Source organism: Malaclemys terrapin, chromosome 10 (genome assembly GCF_027887155.1).
Source record: "Malaclemys terrapin pileata isolate rMalTer1 chromosome 10, rMalTer1.hap1, whole genome shotgun sequence".
Lineage (NCBI taxonomy): Eukaryota > Metazoa > Chordata > Testudines > Emydidae > Malaclemys > Malaclemys terrapin.
In genome coordinates this window covers 34,357,055-34,376,829 of record NC_071514.1, presented here as the reverse complement: position 1 = coordinate 34,376,829, position 19,775 = coordinate 34,357,055, and the positions used below count along the sequence as shown (strand labels likewise).

Genomic DNA, 19,775 nt, shown 5'->3' with positions numbered 1-19,775 from the left:
AAGTGGAAACTTTGTATTTATTGGATTTTATCAATAAGTCTGTATAATTTTGCAGATAAATACTTTCACTTGTGTATTCCCAAAATTAAGGCTGCATGGCGCCCTTTGAGGAAAACATAACTATGGGTCTTCCTAGTTGCTTTCCTTGCTATATACCTATTGACCTCACATATACCTTAGTCCTTTATTTTTAAATACTCACATAGGTTATCACAGTGATCAGGAAGGATTCCCTTCTGTGTACAAGAGCACTATGGGGGTTTTGCCTTTTTCTGAAGCATTGGGCATATGCCAGTGCAAGATGCATGCTATTAGACTTGGCAGGTTGTTGGTCCAAATGTGCATGGCAGATTTTATGTTTCTATACATCTCTTGAACCCATTGTCACATCTTCCTTTACTAGCCTATTTTGAGTGGCACACTTTGCTTGTTTTCCACTCTAACAGTTAAAAGCAACCCTTTTTACCATGAGTAGTTTTAGACACTCATGAGTCAGAATTTTTTCTTATGGTAACAATATTAAATGTTAGATTCCAGTATTAAGAAAAATAGGTCTACCCCAAGGACAAAAATGATACATTCAAGTTTACATGAGAAATATTGAATATGAATTAATTTATAAAAATAATTTGTACATAAATTTTGCTTTAGTCACAGTTAAAACTATTTTACATTTATGTTCAAAAGCAGTTTGTTGTTCAGTAATAGACCCAGGTAATAGTTTTTCATCTAGGAAAAGGGTTGCCATTTCCAAGTGACTATTTGAAGGGAAATCAAGATTATTAACTGAAAGAATAATGTACTCATGGTGGGCTGACCCTAATATATCTGTTTTTAATCATTTAGGATAACAGTAAATGGATTAATGGTATGGATGAGCAGATTATGTCCTGGGCAACATCAAGGCCTGAGGTTAGTAAAATTGATTATTTTAAATTTAAAATTCTAAAATTATCAATATAATTCTCAAGTGCTCCTTTATGCTGTTTCATAGGATTGGCACCTTGGTGGCAAATGTGATGTGTATCTATGGGGAGCAGGGCGCCATGGGCAGCTAGCAGAAGCTGGTAGAAATGTCATGATACCAGTAGCAGCACCTTCATTCTCACAGGCTCAACAGGTAACAGTGTTAGGAGAGATTTACATTTAATTCTTCACTAATTGCCTTATTTTCAGTTGTTAGTTAAAAAATATCTATCAATATCCCTTTCGGACTCGGTGCTATACCCCGAAATGTATAAGGTACTTTTCCCCAGTTATAGAATTTTTATTAGGTTTGCTCTAGTTTTTGCCAAATTCACACCAAGAAAGTGTTCAAAACTGGCAAAATCATTTCTTAGGATTAGAGTGTGTACAATGTAAAAAAATATTTGCACGGTTTTGATATACACATCTATCCTGATATAACGCGACCCGATATAACACGAATTCGGATATAACGCGGTAAAGTAGTGCTGCGCACGCTGGTGGATCAAAGCAAGTTCGATATAATGCGGTTTCACCTATAACGCGATAAGATTTTTTGGCTCTCGAGGACAGAGTTATATCGAGGTAGAGGTGTAATCCATATTGCAAGATTGCTTTCTGAAATAACGTAATGCTGGAGCATAGGGTGAGATAATGCGACAGCCAAATTGCTGCAAGAAATACATTGAGAATCTCACTGAAGAACATGCTACCGGACCAAATAGTTTTGCAATGAAAGGGAAAGTCTTTGTAGCTAGATCATGAAGAGAGCTCTTTGTGTGTGGTGCCATTTTTAGATCTCCAGGGGCCAGCTTCACCCAAAACACTGAATGAAGGAATTTTATTGTAATGTGATTACGTGGTAAAACCCCCTTAGTTTAAAACATATTTTTCTGCTAAATTCGGAATAAGTTAAGTAACAGTAAAGTGATTAAACTAAGAAATATGTTGGTAGTTGTCCCAAACCTGTTGTTTTCAGCTTTGTAGTCCCAATTCAGGTTATGAATAAAGACAAAGTTAGCACATTTTGGTTCATGGTTTGTGATGTAATTGCATTAAAAAAAACTAATTTCTTTCTTTAACCAGGTTATTTGTGGTCAGAACTGTACTTTTGTCATTCAAGCTAACGGTACAGTTTTGGCTTGTGGAGAAGGGAGTTATGGCAGATTGGGACAAGGAAATTCTGATGACCTTCATGTGTTAACTGTTATTTCAGCACTTCAAGGTAAAATTGTCTTAATTTTTTTGAGTTGTTCTATTAGGAGGCAGAAGTTCGCATTTCAAAAACTAAAAGGACAATTGTCTAAGTCTTTACACAGATTTACTGAATAAAATAATTTACTCTCTTTAATAAAGATCTTATATTCATGTTAATTTGAACAAATAAACCATATGTTAAAGTCTCTTTTGATGCATTTATTCAAGCTGTACTTAATGTTTTTAAATTCTTATTATTATTTTAAGTAGAACTGAAAAAGGAAATACATTTATGTAACTGAACACCTAAACTAACTTAATAGACTATCACAGTAGAATTAGATAATTATTAATAACATAATATTTGTTATTGCAGCAGTTCAAGCATAAGTTATATCTTAAAGGAAAAGGAAGACTTTATACAGGCTTGTATATACAGAGCGGATTCCATTCACAAGTTTGTCATTGTTATTATAGACTATCTTGTACAATGAAAAATAATTGTATTTATATTTCTAACTTATTCTGATTTTGTTTTTCATTTTGTTAAAGGTTTTGTTGTAACACAGCTAGTGACCTCTTGTGGATCTGATGGACATTCCATGGCTTTGACAGAAAGTGGTGAGGTCTTTAGCTGGGGAGATGGAGATTATGGTAAACTGGGCCATGGGAACAGTGACCGACAGCGCAGACCCAGGCAAATAGAGGCCTTACAAGGAGAAGAAGTGGCACAGGTTCAAGAACAAATTTATTATTCATCTATTAAATGTAGACATGATAGTTGCTGCTAGGGTTCATTAATAAATGCTGGTGGGCAAATGGATTGCTCACACAGGGACTGTGGGATGTGGAGCCTTTCTCTTCAATGTCACAAAATTTAATTCAGCATAGGTAAGTAATGAATAAAAGTTATCATCAGCTCATGGTTCTCTGGCCAATGTGAAATGAGTCGGTGGTTTCAGTCAGGTTCCCAGCTAAGAGTGTCAACAGCACAAAACTCACCATTGCATTTCACGCTAATTGGCTTTCTTGTTTGTATTGTTGATAGTCTCAGGAAGACTGAAAATTTGAATGAAAATGGAAACTGAAATATCTTCTCAATGCTGGGGAGGGGAGAGTATCAAAGTTTAGGTGGACTAGTAGAGTAGTGTTGGTGAAGCTTCCATTGCTCCTGTCTGTGCTGCACCTCTTTCAGTCTCTAGGGCACCTGCCAATATTTAGCCTTAGATGGAGGTTAGCATTCCCAAGCAACCAGACTCCAAGAAGAACCAATCCTGGCATGCTGGGCACTAACGGAGCGCTCAAAGAACATAAGGCTGTTGCAGAGAAGCTAAGTGAATTCTTTCCATTGGTCTTCATTGCAGAAGATGCGAGGGAGATTCCCACACTTGAGCCATTCTGAGGAACTATTCCAGATTGAGGGGTCCCTAGAGGAAGTTTTGGAACAAATTGATAAGTTAAACAGTAATAAGTCACCAGGACCAGACCGCCAAGAGTTTTGAAAGAACTCAAATATGAAATTGCATTACTGTTAACTGTAGTATGTAACTTACCGCTTAAATCAGCCTCTGTACCAGATGACTGGCAGATAGCTAATGTGATGCCCATTTTTATAAAAGGCTCCAGAGGTGATCCTGGCTATTACCAGACCGGTAAGCCTGACTTCAGTAGCAGGCAAATTGGTGTAATCTATAGTAAAGAACAAAATCAGACACAGAGGTGAATACAATGTGTTGGAAAGAGGCAATTCGGCTTTTGTAAAGGGAAATCATGCCTCGCCACACTATTAGAATTATTTAACAGTGTCAGGGCATGTGGACAATGGTGATCCAGTGAATATAGCATACTTGGATTTTCAGAAAGCCTTTGACAAGGTCCCTCACCAGAAGCTCTTAAGCAAAGAGAGTCATGGGATAAGAAGGAAGGTCCACTAATGTATCAGTAACTGGTTAAAAAATAGGAAAGAAGGAGTAGGAATAAACAGTTTTCAAAGTGGAGAGAGGTAAATAGCAGGGTTCCCAGGGATCTGTACTGGGACCAGTGCTGCTGTTCATATTAATAAATGATCTGGAAAAAGGGGTAAATAATAAGGAAGCGAAGTTTGCAGACGATACAAAATTCCTCAAAATAGTTAAGTCCAAAGCAGACCGTGAAAGAGTTACAAAGGGATTGCACAAAGCTGGGTGACTGGGCAACAAAATGGCAGATGAACGGTAGTGTTGATAAATGCAAAGGAATGCACACTGGGAAAACATAATCCCAATTATACATACAAAATGATGGGGTCTAAATTAACTGTTATTACTCAAGGAAGAGATCTTGGAGACACCGTGGATAGTTTTCTAAAGATATCTGCTCTCTGTGCAGCAGCAATCAAAAAAGCTATCAGAATGTTAGGAACATTTAGGAAATGGATAAATAATAAGATGAAAAATATCATAGTGCTACTGTATAAATCCATGTTATGTCTGCACTTGGAATACTGCGTGGAAAAAGTACAGAAAAGGGCTACCAAAATGATTAAGGATATGGAACAGCTTCCATGTGAGGAAAGATGTAAAAGACTACGACTGTTCACCTTGGAAAAAAGATAACTGAGGGGGAATATGATCGTGGTCTATAAAATCATGAGAAAGAGCAAGGAAAAAGTGAATAGGGAAAGTTACTTACACCTCCTCACAAGAACCAGGGGTCACCCAATTAAATTAATAAGCAGAAGGTTTAATACAAACAAAAGGAAGTACTGCTTCACGCAACACAGTCAGCCTGCAAAACTCATTGCTGTGACTGTTGTGAAGGCCAAAAGTATAAAGGGGTTTGAAAAAGAATTAGATAAATTCATGTAGGATAGGTCCATTAATGTCTGTTAGCCAAAACAGTCAGGGATGCAATCCCGTGCCCTGGGTGTCCATGAACCTCTTACCACTAGAATCTGGGCTAAACGACAAGGGATGAATCACTATATAAATTGCCCTGTTCTGTTCACTCTCTCTGAAGAATCTGGCACTTACCACTGTTGTAAGACAGGATACTTCATTGGTCTGATCATTGGTCTGATCCAGTATGGCCGTTCTTATGTCAAACTAGCCTTTTTCACTAGCTCTAAATTCGCTTAAATGGTGAAATACAGTACTGGTACTGACGTGCATTGTAACAATATACAAAAAAGTCCCTGTCTTTGGCTGTTGGTGTCTTTAACCAAAATTAAAACTATAATCAAATTAAAAGCAAAGCCACCAGCTAGCCTGCGCCCCCACACAAACAATAACAAATCTAATAAAAATCAATCCCAATAATATTTTTATTGCCACACAAATATCAGCCCCTTTTCTGACCTTCATGCCTCAAAACCCTGGGTAGATAAACAAGGTTGCAGCATGCCCTGGAGGTCAAGAAATTCAGGCTGTTTCAGCCCAAGTTGGGGAGTTGGTTCCAAAACTGAGGGCACTTTGTGGAGAATGCACTGAGGCAGCTCCCTCTTCTATACTAAGGAACTGCAGCCCAAGCATTTATGCCGATTTCAACTGTACAATATATCTATATTGGCTTGAATAATTGACAGTACATAATTTTAATCTCAATTACCATCATATATACTATCATTTGGTTCAGTTTCAGTTTGACTGAAATATGACTGACATACTGTGTTGATTGTTGTAAGGCAACCACTGTATTGTCATGCTTAGCTGCATCTCTGTTCAAATATTAAAACACTACAAGTTTGTTTTTGTCTGCATTCACCATGGACAAATAGGACACCATTGATTTTTCGTATATTTGCAATATAAAATAATTTTGCGCATCTATGAGATAGTGACTGGCTAATGATTACTACTGTAGTTTTACATCACTAAAATAAGAACTGTTATGCTGAAGATACCGTTAGAAAAATACCATCTTTTTAACTTTATGCTTAGTTTTGGAAAAACTATAAATTTCCTGTAATTAATATTGCACATTTTACAAATTTCAAATAAAAGTTTAAAACATTCTGCATTCAAACATGCTGTAATATGTAGGCAGTTATTAATTTTTAAGTAGTTGATACTTATATGAGCAGGAATAATATTGTAAACGGAGGGGGAGGCATTTTGTGTTTCATAGTGTGGTTCATTAGAAAACTTCTCTATCTTTATATTTTTGGTGTAACCAGGAAATGAGCTGACTTATCAGACATAGTGTACCTGGTGATCTCATATTTATGCACTGTATTGTGACATTATTTGACAAACATGGGATAATGGAGTCTAAATTCTTTACCAAGAGAGAGAATTCTTTTCTTCCCTGTTGATAAGGCCCTTCATTTTAAGTTTTTACTTATTTTCATTTAAAAAATTCTTGGCTTTTACAAAAGCTATTATTTGGTTTTTACTAGTTCTCATCCAAATTTTGGACCACTGAAAATACTGATTATATTAAGAAAATCCAATACATTACACTAGGTAAATCTGTGCTTTTTATCTGTCCTGTCATCCCACAATATTTACCCAGAAAACTCTGAAGTTAATTTTTTGCTCCGATTTTCACCCTTTTTTAAAAAAACATTGTAATTAACACTGATAAATTCCTGGGAAATTTTAAAATAAAAATTGAAACAAAGGTCTTTGTTATAGGTAATTCTTTTGAGACTAAGATGGGAAACAGAAGACAGGGGTGCGGAATTTACACAGTATATAATTGACCTGGTAATGTAACACTGGAAAGCAAGGCAAATCGTTTAGCATGCTTTTTTAAAGAATTCAGTAATCACAGAAATATGAATAAGAATCCCAGCTAGGTGTGCTGGTACAAATTGAAGCAAGTGAACTCAAACTTCTTCCTTTACTGTGTAAACTGATTATTGAGAGGGTTGGGGGGAAAACTCTTCTGTCTGTCTTTGGTTATGTTTTAATTCCCCATATCATCCTGTATTTAGACTTTTTAATTGTTTTATGACATTGTTATTGAAATACATGAAGAGTGTAAAACAGCTAATTTATTCAGTTAGTCCAGTTTTTAATTATCCTCTTAAACTGTAATGAATGACTAGGTCTGCATTCAGAAAGTTCTGTTCTCCTCTTTCTTGAATTGTATGGTGCTAATATTCCATTTTAAAATTAATATTAATTCTGGCTTCTAGATGTCATGTGGCTTTAAACACTCAGCAGTGGTGACCGCGGATGGCAAATTGTTTACATTTGGAAATGGTGACTATGGTCGACTGGGTCTAGGAAACACTTCCAACAAGAAACTTCCTGAAAGAGTGACAGCACTGGAGGGTTATCAGATTGGACAGGCATGGTTTATCTAGTATTACTTACATGCAATTATGTAACAAAATGTATTTTGTTAGTAACTGTTGTGCCTGAGGATGTTCAGTTGCTATATGATTCTTAGTAATGTCAGTTTAAGAATTCTCTTTATAATTTTTGTTGATGGTTTTTACTGCCTCTGCATTTTTAATACACTCAGAACTCTCAAATATCTAACCATAATAATCTCTCATTATTTTTTATTGAATAATCTGATCCTTTTGCTGCAATGGTGTGTCCCCATTTTACAACATTTATACACATTGAATTGTGAAAAAGAGAGTGATAAAATTAGTCTGTTGTTTTAGCCCTAACCATTACTGAATTAATGTTTAAAGAGCTTCAATGAGGATATATAATTTGAAAGCTGTTCTACAGTTTAGGTGAGGGAAGAACTGTCTAAAGAATGTTATTTAAGGGTGTTAATGTATAAACGCTATTATATACCATCAGTATAAAATTTTAAACAAAGGTTTTTAACATTTAACATATTTTTCTAAATGTTTAGAAAAGGGTTTCAGGTTTTTTTATTTTGTTTTTCAGAATGTGGCTTTTTATTTTTTGTATCAGTAAGTTGATGAAAAACTAATTAAAACTATATTACACTTACCAGGTGGCCTGTGGACTAAACCATACTGTAGTTGTGTCCACAGATGGCTCAATGGTTTGGGCTTTTGGAGATGGAGATTATGGAAAACTTGGTCTGGGAAATTCCACAGCAAAATCCTCACCACAGGTTAGAATTCATACTGAAATTATTCTTTGAATAATTGTTTAATGTCTGTAAGTGTGTGTTTGCAAATTTTCAACTTATTTTGTTTTCATTTTTTATATGATGTAAATTTTCAAAATGGCATAAGTAACTTTCAGTGGGACTTAGCTGCTTTTGAAAATTTTACTAAAGCAATATATTGACTAGTATAGTTACATGAATAACTAGCTGGTATTTTTACAACACTGGTATCTGAGGGTTGGGTTTTCAAAGGAGCCTGTGGGAATTAGGCACCCAACTTCCATTGAAAATTCCCACCTGAGTGCTTAGCATGCAAGCAATTATCCATTGTTCTGTTAAACTAAACGTCTGGACCGCGGTAAGTTCGAATTAAGGTACATCGACTTCAGCTATGTTATTCACGTAGCTGAAGTTGCGTACCTTAGTTCGAATTGGGGGTTAGTGTAGATCAGGCCTGAGACTAATAATTACAACCATGGTCTCTATAAACCATAGCAACCACCCTTCTGCAACTCTAGAAATAGTAGAAACCTGAAGGCTAGCTTGAAGGAGTGAGATTTTTACCTCAGTATAGAGATGCATTTAGACTCATTTAACGTGGAATAATATGTTAATATAATTACATTTTACAAGATATTAGTGTCTTTGTTTAATACATTCAAGTTTAATACAAGAACCACACTATAGCTATAACACACAAATTGTCTTTCTGAGAATTATAAACCACTTTTTGAGGGGAGGGGGAAATGGAGGAGTTTTTGTCCACTGTTCTATGAGTATACATATGGAAAGTATTTAGCTCTTTCTTTCTTATTCTCAGAAAGTGGATATTCTTTGTGGAATTGGAATAAAGAAAGTTGCCTGTGGAACGCAGTTTTCTGTTGCATTGACAAAAGATGGTCATGTATATACTTTTGGACAAGGTAAGTTGACCATATAGAGGGATTTCTATATTGTAGGCTTTCATACGTTTAAAGCTATATAGAAGCCAATAATGTTTTAGATTATTGACCCCACCATATGATACCCACCCAATCATACAGTACATATTTATAGACTTGACAATTATTAGTCTATAATTCCCACCACTGTTGCATAACCACTAATATAATCATTAAAAGTAAAAAGGAAGAATATTAGATATAAAATATATGAAATCATAATACGGTGTTACTCTACAGATTGTGCTAGAGTCTCATGTAAATGTGACCTTCTGAAGCAAATTACTTTTTGACGCATTCTTAAAATCCAAATTAATAGTTGTGTATTTTTCAAGGAAGACAAACTTAATATAAACACTAACCTCATTTACCTGTAACCTTTCAGATTTTTTTCCTGAGTCTTGATTAAATTTGATATGAACAGAGGTATAGATTGTACCCATGTTCAATTACTGTCATTAACCATGCACTTACAGAGGCTGTGTAGAAATCTATAGAATTGAGGCTTCAAGTGAAATTAGTTGAATGTTCTTCATTTACCTCCTTGTGGACATCAACCTTAATCACAAAATCACTGTACAGTCTAGCACCAAAAGGTGTGATTGGCTGAATCAGGCTTACAACACAAATAGCAGGAAATTGAGATCAGTACTGAGGGATACTGACAAAGCTTTTCAGGGAAATAAGTGCCCACTAGGTCTGTTTCTAGCCAATGCAATTAGTATCCACTTACATGAATACTGTCTGTCTCTCCCCATAATAAAATTAGCCCTTAGAAAGGACTGTGGTGTTTATGTACTACATGAGAATTTTTTGTGCAATTTTAGATCGGCTGATTGGCTTGCCTGAGGGCCGAGCTCGAAATCACAACAGACCACAGCAAGTTCCAGTGCTGTCAGGAATCTTCATTGAAGATATAGCTGTAGGAGCAGAGCATACACTAGCTTTATCATCATCTGGTGATGTGTATGCCTGGGGTAGCAACTCAGAAGGGCAGGTGTGTACAATATCCTGTTTATTTCAGATGTTCATAAGAATAAGTACAGCTTCCTAGATGCACTTGGAATCTTTTAGTGAAGAGTAAGTAAAGAAAAATACGATGCAGTATTGGCACTTTTCCCCTCTCCCCCAAATTAAAAATGTTATAATAGAGATTATTGAAAACATGGTGAAAATATCACAAATTTTTTGAAACTTTTTTTTACTAATTTCTCAAAATTTCATCTAATTTTTTAAACAAAACGTTTACAACCAATTTGAAACTTGAAAACAAACTGTAAACATTTAATCAATTTTTTTCCATTTGGAAAAATCTAAATTCCAACAAAAAATGGCCAATTTGAACATTTTGACCAGCTGTAGTTATTATCAGCGAGTCGTCATGGTCTGTTGCAATAGTTATTGGTCTGTTTTGGTCCATAACCCAAAAAATGTCCCATGGTACCTGTCAAACCATTGCAGATTCATGGATTGTTGGATTTGGGTTATGGGATGGCATTTTGACCATTTTGTGGGTTGCAGATTTAAGCAGGAGACTCGAAGTGTGTGCAACTGGTGTTCCGAGGATAGTGGAGGGATTGGTACGTCAGCATTGTTGGGGTGAGCAGGCTATTTTGAATTAATCCCTAAAGAAAAAGCCTTGGACTTCCTCTGTAGTGAAAGTATTGTATTTTTATGGCAGGGTAAACATTTGTTTGGTTTAAAAAAATATATAGTCTGTATTCTAAAAGACTGTTCGTTTTATATGTCCTCCACTGCAACGTCGAAATTCAAATGGGATTTAGTAGGAAAAACTAATATACAGATCTGTCGCATCTTACGTGCATTTAACATGCGCGATTTCAACTTTACGCGGTCGGCCAAAAAAAAAAAGAGAAAAACAACAATTTTAATACTATGCCTGTAGTGCGGGCAATTTTGCCCGCTATTGAACTCAATGGGGTTTGGCTATACACGCTTTACGTGCTAACTGCGTAACAGAACCCCCGCGTAAGATAAGACAGACCTGTATGTAATAAATGTTTTTCTTTTACAGAGGATACATTTTAAAAGCCTATTGTGGGAATTTATATATTAAAACCAAAAAAAACCCCAACTTTAAATAGCAAACACAGAAATAATAAAACACAAATAATAGTCATTATTAAACAGTCATTATGAGCCATTGAATCACAAAATATATATATTTTTTTTATTCTGCAAAACACCATGTACAAAGTTGGTCACAAATCATAAACCATTAGTCAGTCTAAAAGCTTATCAGGTATGTAGGTCACAATTATGTGGAATAGCTTATCCATTTTGTATTTAAATGTCATTTTATTCATTAAATGTGATTTAGCTGATGTAGGCAGCTATTTTCTTTAATCATAGGTGTAATATATTAAAGCAATATAGCTAGTAAATGCTATATCACGTTCTCTAGTAAAAGTTTTCTCTCCCAGCATATGCTGAGAGTGTCATCTTACCAGTTTTCATCTCCTATTCCTTTTGAACTTCTGCTTAGAGAATTTTGCAAATAATAAAGCTAATTTTTGGTCCTATTAATAGAACCTCATGATGCATCCTTTTTTAAATCTGTTGTAAATTGCTAGCTTGGACTGGGCCATACCAACCATGTCAGAGAACCCACCTTAATAACTGTTCTACAAGGAAAGAATATTCGACAGATCTCAGCAGGACGTTGTCACAGTGCCGCCTGGACTGCCCCACCTGTCCCACCGAGAGCTCCAGGTGAATAATAGATGATTGCTTGTATTATATTTTATTCGGCTTTTATGAGCTTTTAGTGCATGTCCCTGTATACAGTATAATACAGCAAGAACCTATTAAAATTTGTATGCAGTGTTGTTGTAGCTGTGTCAGTCCCAGGATATGATTAGACAAGGTGGGAGAGGTAATATCTTTTCTTGTCTATTAAAATTTGTTTCACTATAGGCCCAAAACTGCTTCCACTGTAGCCCACAGGAATTTTGCCATTAGCTTAAAGAGGAGCAAGATCAGGCACTTTATGAAATAATTTCTTGTTTTCTGTGGTAGGTGTGTCAGTGCCTTTACAGCTTGGTTTACCTGATGCCATTCCACCACAGTATGGGGCACTGAAGGAAGTGAGCATTCATACAGTGAGAGCGAGACTCAGACTGCTGTATCATTTTTCAGACCTCATGTACTCTTCATGGAGATTACTTAATCTCAGCCCCAATAACCAGGTAAAACATTATTTTGAAATGAGTTAACAAATTTATTTTTGTGCCCTGTCACCAAAGTGTACTCCCCCAAAATCCAATTCTGGTAATAGTGCTCTCTTGTCTTTGTGTCTGTAGAATAAAAACTTCAATAAATCAATCTCTCCCAAAAATAGTTTAAATAAATTGTGATTTATGTGAATCTTGACATTTCAGTCTTAATGTCATAAGCCCATTAGCCTAACATCTGTAATTGGTGAGAAACATTTTTGTAAGATTCTGGTAAGACTAAAATCCCTTTTTATGTAGTTCTTTTTGTATATTTTCATCAATTTCTGAACTATTATGAGGAAAGTTCAGGTAGTATATAATTATGGAGATTCTTATTCCAGAAATATTGGAATTAATATGAATAAAGTAAAGCATTTTATGGTTATGCATATGCTGTTGTATTACAGAACAGCACATCTCATTACAATGCTGGAACATGGGGAATAGTCCAAGGACAACTAAGACCATTATTGGCACCAAGAGTCTACACACTTCCCATGGTACGCTCCATTGGAAAAACCATGGTTCAGGGGAAAAACTACGGGCCTCAAATTACTGTAAAAAGAATATCAACCAGGTCAGTATTGGCTCCTTTGTGATTGTGAAAGATTTGATGTCAAGCCCTAAGTCAACCCACACAGTGGGTTAATACATGGGGATGTGATTTCTAAAGCATGCTAATATATTGTGCATTCAGGGCCGGCTCTAGGCACCAGCGTCCCAAGCATGTGCTTGGGGCGGCACTTTTCAAGGGGCAGCACTCTGGCTTTTTTTTTTTTTTGCTTGGGGCGGCAAAAATCCTGGGGCCGGCTCTATGTGCATTAATTGGTCTATGTAGACCCTGCTATAATGTATCAAAGGCTCTCTCTCATGCGCTTTCCATTAAAGTGAACTCTGGAGCCTCTAGTGCGCACCACGAAGGCTCTGTTTGGACCAATTAACACACAACATTTTAGCGTGCTTTAGAAATCACCCCTGTAGTGCGCATTACCCTACTATGTAGACGAGCCTTTAGAGTATACAAAAGTGATCTTTCTGTGAATTACATTTTCTGTCACTTTCTTTTTCATTGAAGAGGTCGGAAATGTAAGCCTATTTTTGTACAAATAGCAAGACAAGTGGTAAAGCTGAATGCTTCAGATCTTCGCCTACCTTCCCGTGCCTGGAAAGTGAAATTGGTTGGAGAAGGGGCTGATGATGCAGGGGGGGTGTTTGATGACACTATTACAGAAATGTGCCAGGTATGACAAATATTTTAAATATCTCAAAGCACGTGAGTTGTTTTTCAATTCCTATGACCACTTCCTGTTGTGCAACACTTTGGCCCAAATCTTCTCATCTGATTCCCAGCCTGTGTACTAGTGTGTGCACTGGTACCTGTGTGAAGGAAAGAAATCTTTCTCCTTGGCCATGCCTTCGAGTGGCAGCATTTCTGAGGCTACACTAGGGCCACCATGCATCTTCCACAGTGTGGGAGGAGGACAGCAGATCTTGCATAGCATGTTAACTCTTGATGGTGCCATTAAGTGCTGTTACTATAGTATGTACATAGCTATTCTGTGCTAGCCTCAGAAATGCAGCAAAATCAATTTAAATAAAATACCATCACAAATCAGACACAGATTTCTGGTTCTTAGATTATTCTGTTATTTTCTTCTAGTTTTATCATGGTAAAAATATTTACCATGTGCTGATTTCCTAAAAAAAAATTCAAAAAGCTTCTTCTGGCAAAATTATCATTAAGATATTACAATGTGCTGAACTATAATGTTTAAGAAGTACTTTTATTTTTATTTTTAAGGAACTTGAAACTGGTGTGGTAGACCTGCTTATTCCTTCCCCAAATGCTACCGCTGAAGTAGGCTACAATAGGGATAGGTAAGTTGGACAGCATTTCATCTTATTACAGGATATTAGCTGACAAAATGGAAGAAAAAACTTCCTGTAACAGCTGTTTTGACAAATGTTGGGGCTTCTTGATTGCTCCATCCTGGGCACTCTTTTTTTCTCACCCTTGTTATGTAGGGGTTATTTCAAGGTGAGGGATGGGGCAAGGCCAGAGCATGTTGTGCCTGCAGGTAATGGTTCCCAAGGGGTAGCTCTAGGAGCTAGGTTTGCTGGAGCATAAATTAAAGCAACACTGAAGGTGCTCTAGCTCCGTTATTCTCAACCAGGGGTCCAGGTTTCGGGGTCCTCGAAGCAGGGCCAGCGTTAGACTCGCATGGCGCTGAAGCATGGGTCCCTGAGCCCTACCACTCTGGCGCTGAAGCCAAAGCCTGAGCAACTTAGCTTTTCAGGAGCCCCTGTGGCATGGGGCCACAGGCAGTTGCCCTACTTGCTACCCCCTAACACCAGCCCTGGCTTTTATATGCAGAAACCAGTTGTTGTGGCACAGGTGGGCCGTGGAGTTCTTATATTATGCAGGGGGGCCTCAGAAAGAAAAAGGCTGAGCATCCGTGATCTAGCTTGTGGCTGGAGCCAGTTTGGCTCTGGCAACTTTCTGGATTTGGGAAGAGGGCAGAAAGAGAACATCAATCTACCTATTCTTCCCTTCTCCAGATTTGCTGAATGCTGCTATGGTAAACTTGGGGATCTTGCCCTACATATAGCTGTCTTTTAACTTGTTGCCATATGAAGAAGTGAGACGTTGATTTTATTGAAGCCTTTACATTGTTTCTGTTTTCTTTTAGGTTTCTTTTTAACTCTTCAGCCTGTTTAGATGAACATCTGATGCAGTTTAAGTTCTTAGGCATTCTGATGGGCGTGGCGATTCGTACCAAGAAGCCTTTAGATCTTCATTTGGCCCCAATGGTTTGGAAGCAACTTTGTTGTATCCCACTTACTTTGGAAGATTTAGAGGAGGTGGACTTGCTGTATGTGCAGACCCTCAACAGCATTCTTCACATTGAAGACAGTGGGATTACTGAAGAGAATTTCCATGAGGTAAGCTACGGAAATATGCTTCCTCCCTTCTCCCCCACAAATCTTCTGAATCCAGTTGTTTTTATAGACTGATCTTAATTACAATGCACTAATTTAAAAAAAAATTGAGGTGGCATTTATACTTTAAGGTAACAGACACCTCATAACTGCCTCAGATGGATATAATCTGATATTCATAGTTATTGCTAAGTGACTGATGGTAATTTTTAATTCAGTACTTTACCCAAATATCTTATCCTGCACAATACTTTTTCTTTTCTGTTAATAGATGATTCCTCTAGATTCCTTTGTCGGACAAAGTGCTGATGGTAAAATGGTTCCCATAATTCCTGGTGGGAACAGTATCCCACTTACCTTTTCAAACAGGAAAGAATATGTGGAGAGGGCAATTGAGTACAGACTTCATGAAATTGACCGTCAGGTGAGAATCTCACTGAACTCTACCTATTTTGTTAACTGGATGGTGATCATCACAATATGCCAAAAATAACAAAGATTTTGGTTTACACATTTATTGGATTTTTCCTCTCTGTTTTTTCAAATAATTTGCGAGTCATTTTTAAATTAAATCTGATTCACATCTCAGCCGTTATCCAGCTGTCTAGAATGTCAAGAAAGACCACAAGAGTACTGAAAAACTGAGGACTTGCTTTATATTCATCAGAATTGCCCCATTGAGATCATTAAATTGACAGGAAAACAAAATGGGGATCACACAGAAAGCTGAGCACCTTTAACCCTGCATTTACAGCAGCACATAATCTGGCACATGTCATTGGGAAGCAATAATATTTGTTTAACTTATTAATGGATGGTGGATATATTTTTACTTAATATTTACCTTACCTGCTTTTGAATAGTAACTGTAAACACTTTTTAATAAGTGGATTGAAAAAGTATGTAGTAATCTATGTAAATACTTTTGTATCATCTGCTGAAATGCTATTTTGTCACTTATACAGTAGCATTATGTAAATCAAATGGGGGCCTTGTATCTTAATACAGCAACATTACACTAGGGAACTAATTTTCCTCTTTCTCCAAAGATAGATGCACACAAGGTCACATGGCTGTTCCACTTTAGGGCAGTAGCCCTCTCAGTACTGACCCCAAGACCTTAAGTCTTTCAGATCAAAGATAGACCTTGTTTTTTAACATGCTTTCATTCCAGTCCTAGCAGTATGCTGACAACAAAGTTTTTGGTTTAGCAGATGCTCATTTGTGTTGATAACTCTTCCACTTTTTTAGATGATTTTATTGAGGTCTTTTCTTCGCATGAAAGTATTATAAAATCATTTTGGTGAAAGATAATTCTCTGCAACAAGTCAACAATTTTTGAGGGGGAATGTTATCCTTTGAAGGGAGCCATATGCATTGCTACGTGTTTTTTTGTATTTAGGTGATGACTTAAACTGTACCCTTAGCCCAGGGGTCAGCAACCTTTCAGAAGTGGTGTGCCAAGTCTTCATTTATTCACTGTAATTTAAGGTTTCGCATGCCAGTAATACATTTTACATTTACAGGGGCCAGCGGACAGAACCCCAGACTGGCAGCGAGTTGAGCCGTTCAGCCCGCCGCCAGCCCGAGGTTCTGTCCGCTGGCCCCTGCCAGCTGGGGTCCCGGCTGCTGGCACCGCTCAGTCCGCTGGCGGCCTGGGGTTCTGTCCATCCAGGTCAGCAGTGGGCTGAGCAGGACTGGCGGCGGGACCCCGACTGGCAGGGGGCGAGTGGACAGAACCCCAGACCGGTACCCTAGGCCAGCAGCAGAGCCCCCGAGGCCAGCAGCAGAGTACTACTGAAAATCAGCTTGTGTGCTGCCTTTGGCATGCGTGCCATAGGTTGCTGACCCCTGTCTTAGCCTGTTCTTCCACATGTGTATTCATTCTCAAAGTCTTATCTTTGTATACGGATTGTGTGCTAAGGATCCGAAATAAGTGTAATGACTCTTTTAGTAACTATTCTTTTTGGGTTAAAGGTGGCTGCTGTGAGAGAAGGAATGTCTTGGATTGTTCCAGTTCCCTTGTTGTCTCTTCTGACGGCTAAGCAATTGGAACAGATGGTTTGTGGAATGCCAGAAATCTCAGTTGAGGTCCTGAAGAAAGTTGTGCGGTACAGAGAGGTTGATGAACAGCATCAGTTAGTTCAGTGGTTCTGGCACACCCTCGAAGAGTTTTCAAATGAGGAAAGAGTCCTTTTCATGAGGTTTGTGTCAGGAAGATCTCGATTGCCAGCAAACACTGCTGATATCTCTCAGCGATTCCAAATAATGAAGGTTGATAGGGTAAGATGCTATTTTCTTAATATGTTGTTCATTTCTGTCCACTTTAATCAATCCTTTGGCAAAAAGCGCTAAATTTCACTAACATTAAGCCCAGAGGCACTGTGCATTATGGAGTGGACTTCTGACTGCTAGAGCCATAGGATTTAATTATATAATAGTGCCTAACATTGCATGAATTATATTGTAATTCACTCAGTACTTTGAACATATAAAGTGTAAATGTAATTATTAGATGGAGTTCAGGCTGGTCGCTCTAAACCTCACAGTGTGAATTATTGCACCATATTTAATCTACAGTAATTTCCTACTACAATACATTTTCTGATTTAGTATTTTAAAGATAAAAAAAAAAAACAATCCTAATGAAGTCTTGTTCCGTCTCTATGACAGCGTTCTCAATATACTACATTATAGAATGACTTGGGAAAATGGAAATTAGAAATGAAGCTGTTGAAACTGTTGGCATGTCAATTGCCACCACATATCACTCTCTTACCCATGTGGAAACCCACTAGATTCAGACACTACCCCAAGAAATACAGTTGCAGCTCACTGGCTCCTAATGCATTGGTTGAAAACTGACTGCAGCTATTTCTCAAATTTAACTGTGTTTAAAGCTACCTTATGGATATAGCTTCATGAAAATTAAGTATTCACGTTACAATTGGAACACTCTTCTGTATTATCATAATATGAAAAGAACCTTGAAAGGGATATTTGGAAAGCTAGATAGCAAGTAGAAACTGATAATATTTTGCTGCTCCTAATAATTAAGTTCTGCACTTTAAGAAGTTATTTTCTAAACAGAAATTAATCTTGTATTTAAAAGGTATTTTCTTTACTTTTTAATTTAGGATAATTGTAATATGTCTACCTGCATGCCTCCTGTAGTTTCAATTGGATACAAAATTTTTACTGCTTGGTCTAAATTATTATTTAATATATTGCAGTAGACAAACACCTGGAAGTTCCACTCTTAAAATAGATGCATGTCATTGGTGGTTGAAATCATTTATTGGGTGGACGGTAGTGGTGGTGTTTTAATTATTTTGAGCTGAAAAATTTTATAAAAATGTAAGATGGTACTAGTCTTGTCTTTTTGTTAAGAGGAATTCTTTACTGCTTGTTGGCTTGATTAATGAGACCTTATTGTGATGAGAGGGGGGTGCTCTTTTTTAAAGTTACTTTTTGGGCAGGGAAAAATACTGAATTTGCTACACCTTTTAATTTCCTTTGCAGTTTTAACCATGTCCTACTTTTTGTCTGTTTCCACAGCCTTATGACAGCTTGCCTACCTCACAGACTTGTTTCTTTCAACTGAGGCTTCCACCGTACTCCAGTCAACTAATCATGGCAGAGCGTTTGCGGTATGCAATCAATAATTGCAGGTCTATAGATATGGACAATTACATGCTCTCGCGCAATGTGGACAATGCAGAGGGCTCGGACACAGATTATTAACTTTCTGTGAACAAAATCATCTTCCTTTTATTACAAATAGTGCCCTAAGTCCAATTCAATGTTGACACAATTTTATGGTAACCATTGATGTTTTAGGAGCATAAACAGACATTAATAAGCAGTGGCCACATTTTAGTTACTCTAAATGTAACAACAAATTAGATGTTTTTATTTTTTGGTGATTGTTTAAAAAAAAAAAAAAGGGCAAAACCCCCCCCAAAAGTGCAGTCAGTAAGTTTTTTCCATATTTTGGTCACTTTTGATAATTTTGCATGGAGCCATTTTGGTGCATTTTTTGTTGGGAATGGTACATTTGTAAGCCCTCCCAGTGAACATGAAGAGTTGTACATTGTGTATAATTGTTCATTAGCAAGGACAGTTTTACATGAATAGTCCTATATTTATTTTGTTTTAATTTGAATTGCCTGTGCAGGGTTCCTTATGCGGAGAAAATAAAGCAAATACAAGAATGAATGGGGGTTTTTGTGTGCGTGTTTTCAACTGTTTACAGGATTTATTCCGCATTTATAAATTTAGACTTTTAAACTTCTCAGTTAGCAAATCTGTTAGATTGTTTGAAACAGTGTCAGATAACTTATTTGCAGATGAACAGCCATTGTATATATGGTTACTATGCATTGCACGTTGAACAGTATACCAGCATTTTAATAACATTGCAGCATTGACTTACATCTTGTCCATACACAGTTTTGTCAACAAAAGTCAG

General features: G+C 37.1%; 1 protein-coding gene across 7 annotated transcripts in view; it reads left to right on the top strand.

Moving 5' to 3' along the window:
• HERC1 (HECT and RLD domain containing E3 ubiquitin protein ligase family member 1) overlaps nt 1–19,522 on the top strand; it is a 205,222-nt gene extending 185,700 nt beyond the window's left edge. For all 7 annotated transcript variants that reach the window (XM_054041859.1, XM_054041856.1, XM_054041858.1 and 4 more), the window contains exons 62-78: nt 847–912; nt 995–1,120; nt 2,053–2,191; nt 2,716–2,897; nt 7,283–7,438; nt 8,068–8,190; nt 9,008–9,110; nt 9,956–10,125; nt 11,723–11,861; nt 12,168–12,337; nt 12,772–12,941; nt 13,440–13,605; nt 14,166–14,242; nt 15,055–15,307; nt 15,576–15,728; nt 17,282–17,587; nt 18,863–19,522. In XM_054041859.1, coding sequence (XP_053897834.1) covers nt 847–912; nt 995–1,120; nt 2,053–2,191; nt 2,716–2,897; nt 7,283–7,438; nt 8,068–8,190; nt 9,008–9,110; nt 9,956–10,125; nt 11,723–11,861; nt 12,168–12,337; nt 12,772–12,941; nt 13,440–13,605; nt 14,166–14,242; nt 15,055–15,307; nt 15,576–15,728; nt 17,282–17,587; nt 18,863–19,048 — 2,685 coding nt within the window. In that variant the 3' untranslated portion in view covers nt 19,049–19,522. The remainder of the gene's footprint in view (nt 1–846; nt 913–994; nt 1,121–2,052; nt 2,192–2,715; nt 2,898–7,282; nt 7,439–8,067; nt 8,191–9,007; nt 9,111–9,955; nt 10,126–11,722; nt 11,862–12,167; nt 12,338–12,771; nt 12,942–13,439; nt 13,606–14,165; nt 14,243–15,054; nt 15,308–15,575; nt 15,729–17,281; nt 17,588–18,862) is intronic.
• Nucleotides 19,523–19,775: the final 253 nt, after the last annotated feature.